This window comes from Marmota monax, unplaced genomic scaffold (genome assembly GCF_021218885.2).
Source record: "Marmota monax isolate L192 unplaced genomic scaffold, Marmota_monax_Labrador192_F-V1.1 WCK01_AAM20220418_F8-fsc00006, whole genome shotgun sequence".
In the NCBI taxonomy this organism is placed as follows: domain Eukaryota; kingdom Metazoa; phylum Chordata; class Mammalia; order Rodentia; family Sciuridae; genus Marmota; species Marmota monax.
The window spans coordinates 17,558,453-17,571,351 of record NW_026693712.1 but is presented as its reverse complement, the minus strand read 5'-3'; the positions used below and the strand labels follow the sequence as shown (position 1 = coordinate 17,571,351).

The following is a 12,899-nucleotide window of genomic DNA, read 5'->3' as shown; positions in this document are numbered from 1 at the left end:
AACAAAAAGAAACAAAAGGAAAATAAGAAAGAACAACAGAAAACAACAAAAAAAAAAACCACATTAAGGCTCTAACATATCAACAAGTACATTAAATGTAAATGGCTTAAATACACCAATTATAACAAAGATTTGGGGAGAGTGGGTTTAAGAAATCACAACTCAATTATATATTGTCTACAAAAAAATTCTATGCAGATTGAAAATTAAAATAAAAAAATTATGTTAACATTAATAAAAGTAAAGCAGGAGTGGCTATATTAAGTCAGATAAAGTAACATCAGAGACAGAGTGGAATATTATAGGAGAAAGAAGAAACATAATAATCCTAAATGTGTACATACCAAACAACAGAGCTGCAAAACATGCAAAAAGACTGATAGACTGAAAGAGAAATAGATGAATTTTCAAGTTGGAGGCTTCAAGGATCCTCTCAACAATTGATAGATGAACTAAAGAGAAAAATCAGCAGAGTTACAGAAGAGTTCAACAATATCATGAACTATTGGCATCTCAGCTGTATTTACAGAACAACCCACCTAACAACTCAATACACACTGTTGTCAAACACTCACAGAACATACACAATGTAGACCACATCCTGGCCCATTTCAAACAAACCTCAACCACTTTAAAAATGAAATTAGACAGAGTGGGTTCTCTAACCATAATGGAATCCAATTAAAAATAAAATAAAAGGAAAATCTTCAAACACTTGGAAACTTAACAAGGCACTTGTAAATAATCTAAGAATCAAAGAGGATGTCTCAAGTGAAATTTAAAGAATGGAGTCCTAATTAGAAAAAGATATATTCCATGATTGTATAATTACATCAAATGAATTCTATTGTATAACTAAAAGAACCAATGAACAACAAAATAAAATACCTGTAGTAATTTTTTAAATAAATAAAAATACATTGTGTTAGCCAAGCAAGGTGATACATGCCTATAATCCCAGCAACTCAGGAGTCTGAGGCAGGAGGATTGCAAGTTTGAGGCCAGTCTCAGCAATTTAGTGAGACCCATCTCCAAATAAAAGGGCTGGAGATGTGGCTCAATAGTAGAGTGCCTCTGGGTTTAATTCCCAGTACAATAACAACAAACGTTGAATGGAATGGAAAACAAAAATACAACATATCAGTATTTGGGAGAGGATAATTTACAGCACACTAAGTAAATATGTTAAAAAAGATAGAAAGTCTAAATCAATTACTCAACACTTTGGTAGTTACAACTTCCATCTTAAGACTCTAGAAAGAAGATGAGAAAAATAAAATGAAGGCATGCCAAAGGAAGAAAATTATGATGATGATAGAAGCCAAGGAAATTAAAAGCAAAAATAATAGAGAAAATATATGAAACCAAGAACTAGTTCTTTAAAAAAAATCAATAAAACTGACAAACCTCTAGCAACAATGATCAAAAATCTTCTTACTCCACCACATCAGATTTCACATATAATTTAGCATCAAATTTTTCATGTTTTCTAATTTTCCTTCAGTGTACCTCCTATTATTTGGGATATTTCTTACATGATTGTTTACATATCATCTTTTTCCTACCCCTGAATTATTGTGCTTTTCTTTTCATATAATGAAATTACAGAGAATTATGAGAAGTCCATTTCATCCTTGAAGGGTAGTCTTTACCTTTCAATTTGGCAAACATGAAGAATTTCTGAAAGATATAATGGAATTATAGGAAAACAAATATTTGAAACACAAAAGGGAAATCAACTTGATAAGGTATGCAATGATATAAGTTAACTAAATGAAATTAAATATAGTGTACTTTGCAAGTTTTCATAAAAGAACTTTTTCAGGACATTGGTAATAATCCAGCTAAATTAACCTTTAGAACATCTTTAATTTCAGTTCTGCACACATGAGCATAAAGAGAATAGGGCATTGTGATTTTTTTTACATTGTCTACCATTCCATGTCACTTAAAGCAAAGATTGAGATCTTGCTATTGAGATATTAAAAGAAGTTGGAGAATATGATTAAAATTATTCACAATGAAAGCATAAATGTTCTATATCTTGAAAAAGGTGTGTATTACATGGATCAATTCATTTGTTACAATGGTACCATTAAGTTTGGTACCTTTCAATTTATGTAAACATTACCTCCAGAAAAGGACAATACAAAAAGTAAATGTGTAGTGGAGGTAGAAACTGAAGAGAAAGTTACAGATAAGACAAGACAATGTTGTGAAACTGAAAGATGCGTTTGCTTTGTATATGTTGGAAATTTTCCATAATAAAAATATTTTAAATAATTCCTTGTGAGAACATGTTTATGAAAGCCAAGTCAATTCAAAGTCACTCAAGCAAATCAAATTAAAGCAAAAAGGATAAAATCAGAGACACATTCTCCTGTAGATATCTAATGTAATCAATCCACTTTCTGTAAAAAGGCAACTTCTTGACATACCCAACTGATATCTTTTGGGAGGATGTTCAGATACTTTCTTCTTTCTCTCTGCCATGATTATCATTGTCCTCAAATATATTTCACTGATATAAATTGAGTTTAACACATACTGTACTGCTGATGAAGGTTGCTTTTAAATGAGAAATAATTCAACAAGAAGTATTGAGGATACCTGATGTGCTGCAATCATACAGAGTGAGTACAGGACTTTGGAAGACAAGATTGCTGGAATCAGAACTTCAGTCCCCACTCAGAAGGATGCATTTCGAAGTGAGCCATAAATTGCCTTGTTTCAGAAAATAAACTAAATCCATCTGAGATTGTCATTATTGTTGGTTTTGTCTCATCAATTCCTTTTTCTTGTTCATATCCTCAAGGGATAATCCATTCTCAGTAATATTTAGTGAGTGAGTCCTGGAGGCGAGTCACATTGATATTCTATATCCTTATGGCTTTATATATCTGATTTACCCATAAAATGACCTTAGCTTTTCAGACTATTTTATTTAGTTTTATTTGTTTTACCTGGCATTGAAGTATTTGGAAAATATCTTCATTTTTAGTTTTGCATCATCTTGGCTCTTCTGTGAAGTAAATTTTTCTTGACCTCAGTGGATTTCACCTCTAAATAAATATGAAATCCACCATAAATAAATTATGCTTGGCATATTTCATGTTCTTATATTTTCACTTTTTCCATGCTTTCAGGATATTTAGAAAAACGTTGCCAGTTGTGGTGGTGCATGCCTATACTCCCAGCAGCTAGGGTGATTGAGGCAAGAGGATCACAAGTTCAAGGCCAGTCCCAATCACTTAGTGAGATCCTAAGCAACCCTGTCTGGGGATGTGGCTCAGAGGTTAACTCCTGGATTCAATCCCCAGTATCAGAGAGAGGACAGAAGAGAGAAGAGAGGAAAGGAAAGAGGAGGGGAGAGAGGAATGAGGAGAGAAGAGAGGAGATGGAATAATTTTTCAATTTATCCGAGCAGAAACTGGTGGGATAAAGTGAGCATAGTCACAATGTTCTGTCATTGAATTCCATGGTTTTCACTCAAATGTTAAGACACCTTTTCACATCAACTTATTTGACCTATATTTATAGGACCTGGATAAGAAAATATGACAAAGGTAGTTCTTGAATGTCTTCTTTTGCATTGTGATATATTCTTAGGAAAAGGACTTTTTATCATTGTAACCAATATGAGGAGAATTTGAGAAAATGTTAGATCAAAACACACAAGACTCTTCAAACTATGACCAATTCTATTAATACAAAATGAAGATTAACACTAAGAAGCTTCTGACAAATATAATTGATTGTTCCTAATTCCTTTTCTGAAACATTTAACTTACGTTGATGCTTCTGTCATAAGTAACTCTTGGTTTCAACTTTTCTTCTAACAGCCTAATTGTTTTCTTTACTGTGCACACATCACCACATTACAAAGTAAGTAGGTTGTTCATGCCGTTTGAGTCATATAATTTAGAAAAATCATTGTCAGTTTTACAATTAGTGTGTTAAACATCTTTTACAATTTGGATAGTTTGTTGATGAGTTTGTTGGGACAGGTAAATAATATACTTTATGGACTGGGCATGTGGTTCAGTGGTATAGCCCTTGTCCAGCATGCACAAAGCCCTAGGCTCAATCCTCAACATTGCCAAAAAAAAAAATTTTTTTTTTACACTGCTTATCAAAGATAAATTGTACTTCTAAAGAATCAAAGTTGATTATAGGAGTTTGTTACCTAAGAGAGTGATTCTTAAACATTAATATGCATAAGAATCACTTAATGAGAATCACATAGGGGAAAAGATTGAAGTGTAGATTGCCCTTAGCACCAGACAGTTTGATTGAAATATCTGGAGGGAGCCAAGGAATTGACTTTAAAAACAAAAATTTTAAAACACGCACACAAACAAGCCTTCCAAACAACTCCTTATGCCTGTGCTTCACACACTCCATTTGAGTAACACTGATTCAAACTAAGCTCAGATTTCAGAAGCATTGTTAACTTGAAAATACCTCATGAAGTTAATAACTTGACCGCGTGGTGGCGGTGCAGGCTAAGAGAATGAATAAAAGCTCCAAAGATTTGGTGGACTCCCACTTCACCCAGAAACCAAAGAAAGAAAATACAGAACACAATTACAGCTAGAGCTAAGATAGATGTAATCGGTAAGGGAGTCGTAGCTGGATAAGCTATAAGGAGGAATTAAAAATCTATATACAACAAAGACATTTCAAAGGGTCTGTGGTCGATCTGGAATTGGGAGCTGAAAAGGATTTCCCCCTCCGGAACTGGAACCAGACATAACAATGGAGATGGTGAAAACAAAAATACAGCACAAGAAAAGGCAAGTGGCTACCTTTATTATACTGATGCTTTTGTGGGAGGTGGGTTCAGAATCGGTTCAGTATTCCATAATGGAGGAGACAGAAAGTGGCACGTTTGTGGCTAACTTGACAAAGGACCTGGGATTTAAGGTGGGAGAGCTGGCAGATCGGAGCGCCCGTGTTGTTTTCAAAGGAGGCAGACAACATTTGCAGCTTGACCCACAAACCCATGATTTGCTGCTAAATGAAAAACTGGACCGGGAGGAACTCTGTGGCTCCACTGAGCCCTGTGTGCTACCTTTTCAGGTGTTACTGGAAAACCCCTTGCAGTTTTTTCAGGCTACCTTGCGAGTCAGAGATATAAATGACCATGCTCCAGAGTTTCCAGCCAGAAAAATGCTACTGAAAATATCAGAAATTACTATGCCAGGAAAGATATTTCCTTTGAAAATGGCGCAGGATTTAGACGTTGGCAGCAACAGCCTTCAAAGCTACTCCATCAGCTCCAACCCTCACTTCCACGTTCTTACCAGCAATCGCAGCGACGGCAGGAAATTCCCAGAGCTAGTGCTTGACAAAGCATTGGATCGCGAGGAGCAGTCCCAATTCAGACTAACCCTGACCGCCCTGGATGGTGGGTCTCCGCCCCTATCGGGAACTTCAGACATTCAAATCCTGGTTTTGGACATCAATGACAATGTCCCTGAGTTTACTCAGGACCTCTATGAGGCGCACATCTCTGAGAACAAACACCCTGGCTCGCTGGTAATTACCGTTTCAGCCAGGGATTTAGATGCGGGATCATTTGGGGAGGTATCTTACACCTTATTTCAAGATGATGACATTAACCAACCCTTCGAAATAAATGCAATAAGTGGAGAGATTCGACTGAGAAAAACTTTGGATTTTGAAGAATTTCAGTCTTATCATGTGGATATTGAGGCCACAGATGGTGGGGGCCTAACAGGAAAATGCTCTTTAATCGTTCAGGTCCTGGACGTGAATGACAATGCTCCTGAATTGACTGTGTCCTCACTTAACAGCCCTATAGCTGAAAACTTGCCAGGAATAATAGTGGCAGTTTTCAGTGTTTCTGATGCAGATTCTGGACCTAACCAAGAAGTTATTTGTTCCATAGACGACAATCTCCCCTTTCTTCTAAGACCTTCAGTGGAAAATTTCTATGCTCTGGTAACAGATGGAGCTCTGGACAGAGAGACCAAAGCCGAGTACAACATCACCATCACGGTCACAGACTTGGGGACACCCAGGTTGAAAACCGAGCACAGCATAACCATCCACGTCTCTGACGTCAACGACAACGCCCCTGCCTTCACGCAAACATCCTACACACTATTGGTGCGTGAGAACAACCAACCCGCCCTGAACATAGGCAGTGTCAGCGCCACAGACAGAGACTCAGGCACCAACGCCCAGATCACTTACTCACTGCTGCCAACCCAGGACCCGCACCTGCCCCTGGCCTCGCTGGTTTCCATCAACGCAGACAATGGGCAGCTGTTCGCGCTGACGGCGCTGGACTTCGAGGCCCTGCAGGCATTCGAGTTCCGCGTGGGCGCCACAGACCAAGGCTCACCCGCGCTCAGCAGCCAGGCGCTGGTGCGAGTGGTGGTGCTGGACGACAATGACAACTCGCCCTTCGTGCTGTATCCAATGCAGAACGCCTCTGCGCCCTGCACCGAACTGGTTCCCAGGGCGGCAGAGCAGGGCTACCTGGTCACCAAGGTGGTGGCAGTGGACAGAGACTCAGGCCAAAACGCCTGGCTGTCATACCAGCTGCTCAAGGCCACGGAGCCCGGAGTGTTTGGCGTGTGGGCGCACAATGGCGAGGTGCGCACAGCCAGGCTGCTGAGCGAGCGCGACGCGGCCAGGCACAGGCTGGTGGTGCTGGTCAAGGACAATGGCGAGCCTCCGCTGTCTGCCAGCGTCACGCTGCACGTGCTTCTGGTGGATGGCTTCTCCCAGCCCTACCTGCCGCTCCCGGAAGTGGCGCCCGAGCGCGCGCAGGGGGACTCGCTCACTGTCTACTTGGTCATCGCCTTGGCGTCGGTGTCATCGCTTTTCCTCTTCTCTGTGCTGGTGTTTGTGGCGGTGAGGCTTTGCAGGAGGCGCAGGGCGGCGCCGCTGGGTATCTGCTCTTTGCCTGAGGGCCACTTTCCTGGCCACCTGGTGGACTTTAGTGGCACTGGGACCCTGTCCCAGAGCTACCAGTATGAGGTGTGTCTGGCTGGAGACTCTGGGTCTGGTGAGTTCAAATTCTTGAAGCCTATTATCCCCAACTTACCTCCTTAGGGAACTGGAGGGAAATTGAGGAAAGTCCCACCCTTCAGAATAGCCTCCTATTCTGTGAAATATTGTATTACTATACTAAACCCTACTTAATTAAGTTTAGAAATGTTCTTTTTTTTTGTAGTTGTAGATAGACATAATGCTTTTATTTTATTATTTGTTTATTTTTATGTGGTGCTGAGGATGGAACCCAGTGCCTCACCAATGCTAAGCAAGTGCTCTGCCAGTGGGGTACAGCAGCAGCTCCAGGAAATGTTCTTTAACTTAAATTCATGTTATTGATTCATGTTTTGATTCTCCAATTCTTTTATTACTATTCATTATGCTGAAATTTTACAATAAAAGTCAGATACCAGAGATGTACCATATTTTATCCATTATCCATGTGCTTCATCTTTTTTATTACTCTCACCTACTTTTTAATTAATTAATTTTAATTGGGTATATATGACATCAGAATGCATTTTGATTGTACACAATTGCAATACAACTTTTCATTTATCTGGTTGTATATGATGTAGCAACTCTCACCTACTTTTGACAACTGAAATAAAAAGTAATTTTTTAGTAATTAAGACATTTAAAATTACCTATCCTTTCAAAAAACTATATTCCAAAATCCTTACAATTCTATTTCTAAGAATTGGTTACAGTCATTTCTCTACTACTTTGGAGAACTATTTTTAAATTGTATTTGAAAGTATTTAATCTCCCAAAGGCAGTCTCATTTTGAGATAACTCCACCAGTGTGTATATAACTCTAAATGCTAAGACAGATAAATGTAAAAATAGCCATTCATACTTATATGCATATTAGTACACCATAATGATTAATACTTTCTTTGGATATAGACTTTGCTGAACTGTCAACACATAAAATTGCAATTTGTAAACCTCATATAAGAATATGATGGTCTTTTTTCTTAACACTAAGCTAATTATAAATGATTAATAAATATTGGATTAATGTTATTAAAATTTCAGTAATGATGGTTTAAAATTGATTAATGTTAATATCTTCTTTACAATAAACTACCCTTGCCAATGAGTGAAGTTATTAAATATTTCTTATGTTCTTATTTTTGTTTAACAGTTTCAAAGTTCAAAAGTACTGTTTTGTAAAATCCAAATTATATTTTTAAATTTCTCTGGTTTTCAAGCTTTTATATATGATACTAAGCCAAGAACTAAGTACTGTGTTAGACTGATTATTAAGGAATATCAGACTTTCCTTTCTACTGCTGTGTAAGCATCTTTTATCTCTATTAGCCACAAAACCATTTACATTCACAGGTTAACCTAACATTTTCTCTTCTTGTATCAGTTATGTTTGTGATTTTTTAATGAAAATTCTCATTTCAACTTGCTACAAAAGGCAGACAATTCACATTAAATGACAAGTGAACTTTTATTTTTATACTTAATTGAAACGAAAGTAGGTCTCACTGTATTTTGTAACCAAATAAGTCCAATTTTTATAGATTATTGCCAATTGGCTTGAAGAGTGTTGATAACATTTATTATTTGAAATTTTCAGATACTTATCCTTTCCTCTGTCAAATAAAATTATTTTTTGTTGAGAAGATTTTCCTCTTTCACTATTCACACTCCAACCACATGGCATTAGTTGGAACTTTGTTCTTTTTCTTTCTTTTTAAATTTTATTTTAAATTTTTTCTTGTTTTATTGTGTTTTGTAATTTTTTTATTTGTTCTTCTTAGATATACATGACAGTAGAGTATATTTTGTAGTTTTTCAATTCCCAGGACTCCATAGGCCAGAAAATGTAATCCAGAATAGACTCCTGTCTAGTGCAAAAGGTCAAAACACTTCCCCCAGAAAGTATATTTTTTTTACTTTTTTGTCTTTATTGTCTTTTTCAAGTTTGTAGAAAAGACGTTGCCTGAAGTCTGAGATTACACTGTTTCAAGTAAAACGAGTGGGTATTTTCTCTTTAGTTCACTGGGCATTACATCCAGTGGGTTTATGAGGGGAAAAAAGCCCAGAACCTATTTAAGCCTAGGACTGAGAAGAAAACACATTTTAATTTTTTTCATGAGTTATAGTTACTTTGCAATTTAGGAACAGAAATCAGATTTTAAAAATCATAATTTTGCCTAATTAAATGAACAAATTAATATCTGTAATAGAAATAAACTCCACAAGACAAAAAAAATTGTTTCATTTACTGTTGATCCTTAGAAGCTAAAAGATTGCCTGCACAGGTAAATATTTGTTAAATGAATTTGCCTCAGCAGAGTTTGTTTACTGGATTTTATCTTACTTAGGACTATATATTACTTTTGTTTTTATAACTATTGTTAGCTACTTGAATAATACTGCAAAATGGGTTCAGGAAAGGGGATTGTATAAACACTATGACCTACAATTTATGGTAGCTCTTGCTATGTATAAAAAATTATCTGAATTTGTAAAGCAGAACGCTTGGTGGCGCTGCAGGCTAAGAGAGTGAAAAACTGCAGTCAGTGACTCCTTGAAAACTGAACAGTTTCCGGCAGTTTAAAAAGGAACCGTGTTACATTTCTAGGGGTAGAATATTTCAAAGAAGCAGCTCCCCCTATGTCAATCGTGTTTTTTTTAAAAAAAGATTAACTTGACATTATTAAGTCTAGATAGCGGAGTTGGATACAAATCAATTATTGTGTATTAAAATACTGCATCTTTTGGACCTGAAGGAACAATGGAGTCTCCGCTCTCCAAAGCGCCTCAGAAAAGGCAAGTGACCATCTTTATTTTCTTGTTTCTACTGTGGGAGGTGGGCAGTGTAACCGTTAAGTATTCCATTCTAGAAGAAAGAGACAGCGGTTCTTTTGTGTCCAACCTAGAAAACGATCTAGGGCTGGGCATAGGGGAGCTAGCCAAGAGGAGAGCCCAGATTCTTTCCCAAGGGAACAGACAGCACTTAGAGCTTGAACAAAAGAGTGGGAATTTGCTCCTAAAAGAAAAATTGGATCGAGAGGAGTTGTGCGGGGACACAGATCCATGTATACTGCATTTCCAGGTGTTAGTGAAAAACCCGGTGCAGTTTATTCAAGGTGAACTACACCTCCAAGATGTAAATGACCATGCCCCAGAATTCTTGGGAAAGGAAATCCTCCTTAAAATCGCGGAAAGCAGCCAACCAGGGACTCTGTTTCCTTTGGAAATAGCTCAAGATTTGGACGTTGGTAACAACACAGTTCAGAACTACATAATTAGCAGCAACTCCCATTTTCACCTTCTCACTCGCAGTCACAGCGACGGCAGGAAATATCCCGAGCTGGTGCTGGAGAAAGCCCTGGACCGAGAGGAGCAACCCGAGTTCAGGTTAACCCTCACAGCTCTGGATGGTGGGTCTCCGCCCAGAACTGGAACTTGCCAGGTTCTCATCCTGGTTCTGGACATCAATGACAATGCCCCTGAATTTGCTCAAGGACTCTACCAGGTGCAGGTCCCAGAGAACAGCCCTGTAGGTTCCCTTGTCATAATCGTCACCGCTAGAGATTTAGATGCTGGGATCTATGGGGAGCTCACCTACTCATTTTTCCAATCACCAAATCAAGTCATTCAGGCCTTTGAAATAAATAAAGACTCAGGAGAAATTAGATTAAAAAAACTGTTGGATTTTGAAGAAATTGACTCTTACCACATAGAAATTGAGGCCTCAGATGGTGGAGGTCTTTCAGGAAAATGCACTGTCGACATAGAAGTGATGGATGTAAATGACAACGCCCCTGAACTGGCTATGTCATTACTTATCAATGATATCCCAGAAAATTCCCCAGAAACTGTAGTTGCTATTTTCAGAATTTCAGATCCAGACTCTAAAGACAACGGAAAAATGATGTGTTCCATTCAAGACCATCTACCCTTTATTCTGAAACCCACAGTAGAAAACTTCTACACTTTGGTCACAGAAGGAGCGCTGGACAGAGAAACCAGAGCCCAGTACAACATCGTCATCACCGTCACCGACTTCGGGACACCCAGGCTGAAAACCGAGCACAACATAACTGTCCTCATCTCCGACGTCAACGACAACGCCCCTGCCTTCTCCCAAACGTCATACACACTGTTGGTGCATGAGAACAACCAACTCGCCCTGCACATAGGCAGCATCAGTGCCACAGACAGAGACTCAGGCACCAACGCCCAGATCACTTACTCACTGCTGCCAAAACAGGACCCGCACCTGCCCCTCGCCTCGCTGGTTTCCATCAACGCAGACAATGGGCAGCTGTTCGCGCTGAGGGCGCTGGACTTCGAGGCCCTGCAGGCATTCGAGTTCCGCGTGGGCGCCACAGACCAAGGCTCGCCCGCGCTCAGCAGCCAGGCGCTGGTGCGAGTGGTGGTGCTGGACGAAAATGACAACCCGCCCTTCCTGCTGTACCCAATGCAGAACGCCTCTGCGCCCTGCACCGAACTGGTACCCAGGGCGGCAGAGCAGGGCTACCTGGTCACCAAGGTGGTGGCGGTAGACAGAGACTCAGGCCAGAACGCCTGGCTGTCATACCAGCTGCTCAAGGCCACGGAGCCAGGGCTGTTTGGCGTGTGGGCGCACAATGGCGAGGTGCGCACAGCCAGGCTGCTGAGCGAGCGCGACGCGGCCAGGCACAGACTGGTGGTGCTGGTCAAGGACAATGGCGAGCCTCCGCTGTCTGCCAGCGTCACGCTGCACGTGCTTCTGGTGGATGGCTTCTCCCAGCCCTACCTGCCGCTCCCGGAAGTGGCGCCCGAGCGCGCGCAGGGGGACTCGCTCACTGTCTACTTGGTCATCGCCTTGGCGTCGGTGTCATCGCTCTTCCTCTTCTCTGTGCTGGTGTTTGTGGCGGTGAAGCTGTGCAGGAGGCGCAGGGCGGAGCCCTTGGGTGTCTGCTCTGTGCCTGAGGGCCAGTTATCTGGCCACCTGGTAGATGTCAGTGGCACCGGGACCCTGTCTCAGAATTATCGATATGAAGTTTACCTGGCGGGAAGCTCTGAGACTAGTGAGTTCCAAGTTCTTAAACCAATGCTCCCCAACTTACTGGGTGAAGGTGCTGATAAGAATACCGAAGAAAACCGTAACTTGAGGAATCATTTTGGGTTCAATTAGGAATGTGATTTTGACAATATGAGATAAATTATTATATTCACTAGTCTTGTAAATTCTTTACCCTTTCATTCACGTAAAGAAAGTACTAAAGTGTGGTAGTAATTATTGTATATATAAGAATTTCAACCTGTAGTACTATTTTTTCATTGTTTCCATTTCTTAGGTATCTCACATAATGCACGTGGACACAATAGCAGAGAAATCAAGTGGTGTTTTTTCTTTTGGTCCTGTTTTTGTAAGTCACATATATTTTCAGGTTTAATTTTCAACTTATTCGTTGGTACCTTTTATGATTAATATAATCATTCTCCAAACTTACTGATTACCCACAGGAATTATTTGTAATTAATGTCTCTTAGTTTTTTAAAAAAATAGTTTTCATTTATGCAATAAATTTAAGTGACTTTATAAATTGTGTTTCTGTTGTTTTGTTTCAAAAACATAATTGTCTTTCTCAAAGAAACCAATATTTTAATCTGGATGGTGTTTACTTAAGTTGAGTAGTTTCTTTCAAAATTGATATCATTCAGTTAGGTGATCTATTATTTTATGGGATTTAATATCTATTACGTGAAAAATTTTAAAACAGTGGTAGACTTGTGACTACTTTTTCATTATAAATGGGTTTGGTACTGAATGATTCTTATTTTTCAAATTATATTTACTCACATCATTCAAACATATACAATAAGTACAAAAATAAGATTAACATAATAATTCC

The 12,899-nt window shown here is 39.2% G+C and overlaps 2 protein-coding genes across 2 annotated transcripts; both read left to right on the top strand.

The window, feature by feature from the left end:
• Positions 1–4,048: 4,048 nt before the first annotated feature.
• Positions 4,049–8,134, top strand: LOC124103578 (protocadherin beta-6-like). Its single transcript, XM_046460261.2, has one exon. The coding sequence runs from the start codon at positions 4,759–4,761 to the stop codon at positions 7,087–7,089; it is 2,331 nt and encodes a 776-aa protein (XP_046316217.1). The 5' UTR covers positions 4,049–4,758; the 3' UTR covers positions 7,090–8,134.
• Positions 8,135–8,222: 88 nt separating this feature from the next.
• On the top strand, positions 8,223–12,590 carry LOC124103572 (protocadherin beta-17-like). Its single transcript, XM_046460257.2, has one exon. The coding sequence runs from the start codon at positions 9,788–9,790 to the stop codon at positions 12,176–12,178; it is 2,391 nt and encodes a 796-aa protein (XP_046316213.1). The 5' UTR covers positions 8,223–9,787; the 3' UTR covers positions 12,179–12,590.
• The last annotated feature ends 309 nt before the right edge of the window (positions 12,591–12,899 follow it).

Excerpts from the sequence above, each read along its gene's own strand:
- LOC124103578 (XM_046460261.2), top strand. The coding sequence starts at position 4,759 with ATGGAGATGGTGAAAACAAAAATACAGCACAAGAAAAGGCAAGTGGCT.
- LOC124103572 (XM_046460257.2), top strand. The coding sequence starts at position 9,788 with ATGGAGTCTCCGCTCTCCAAAGCGCCTCAGAAAAGGCAAGTGACCATC.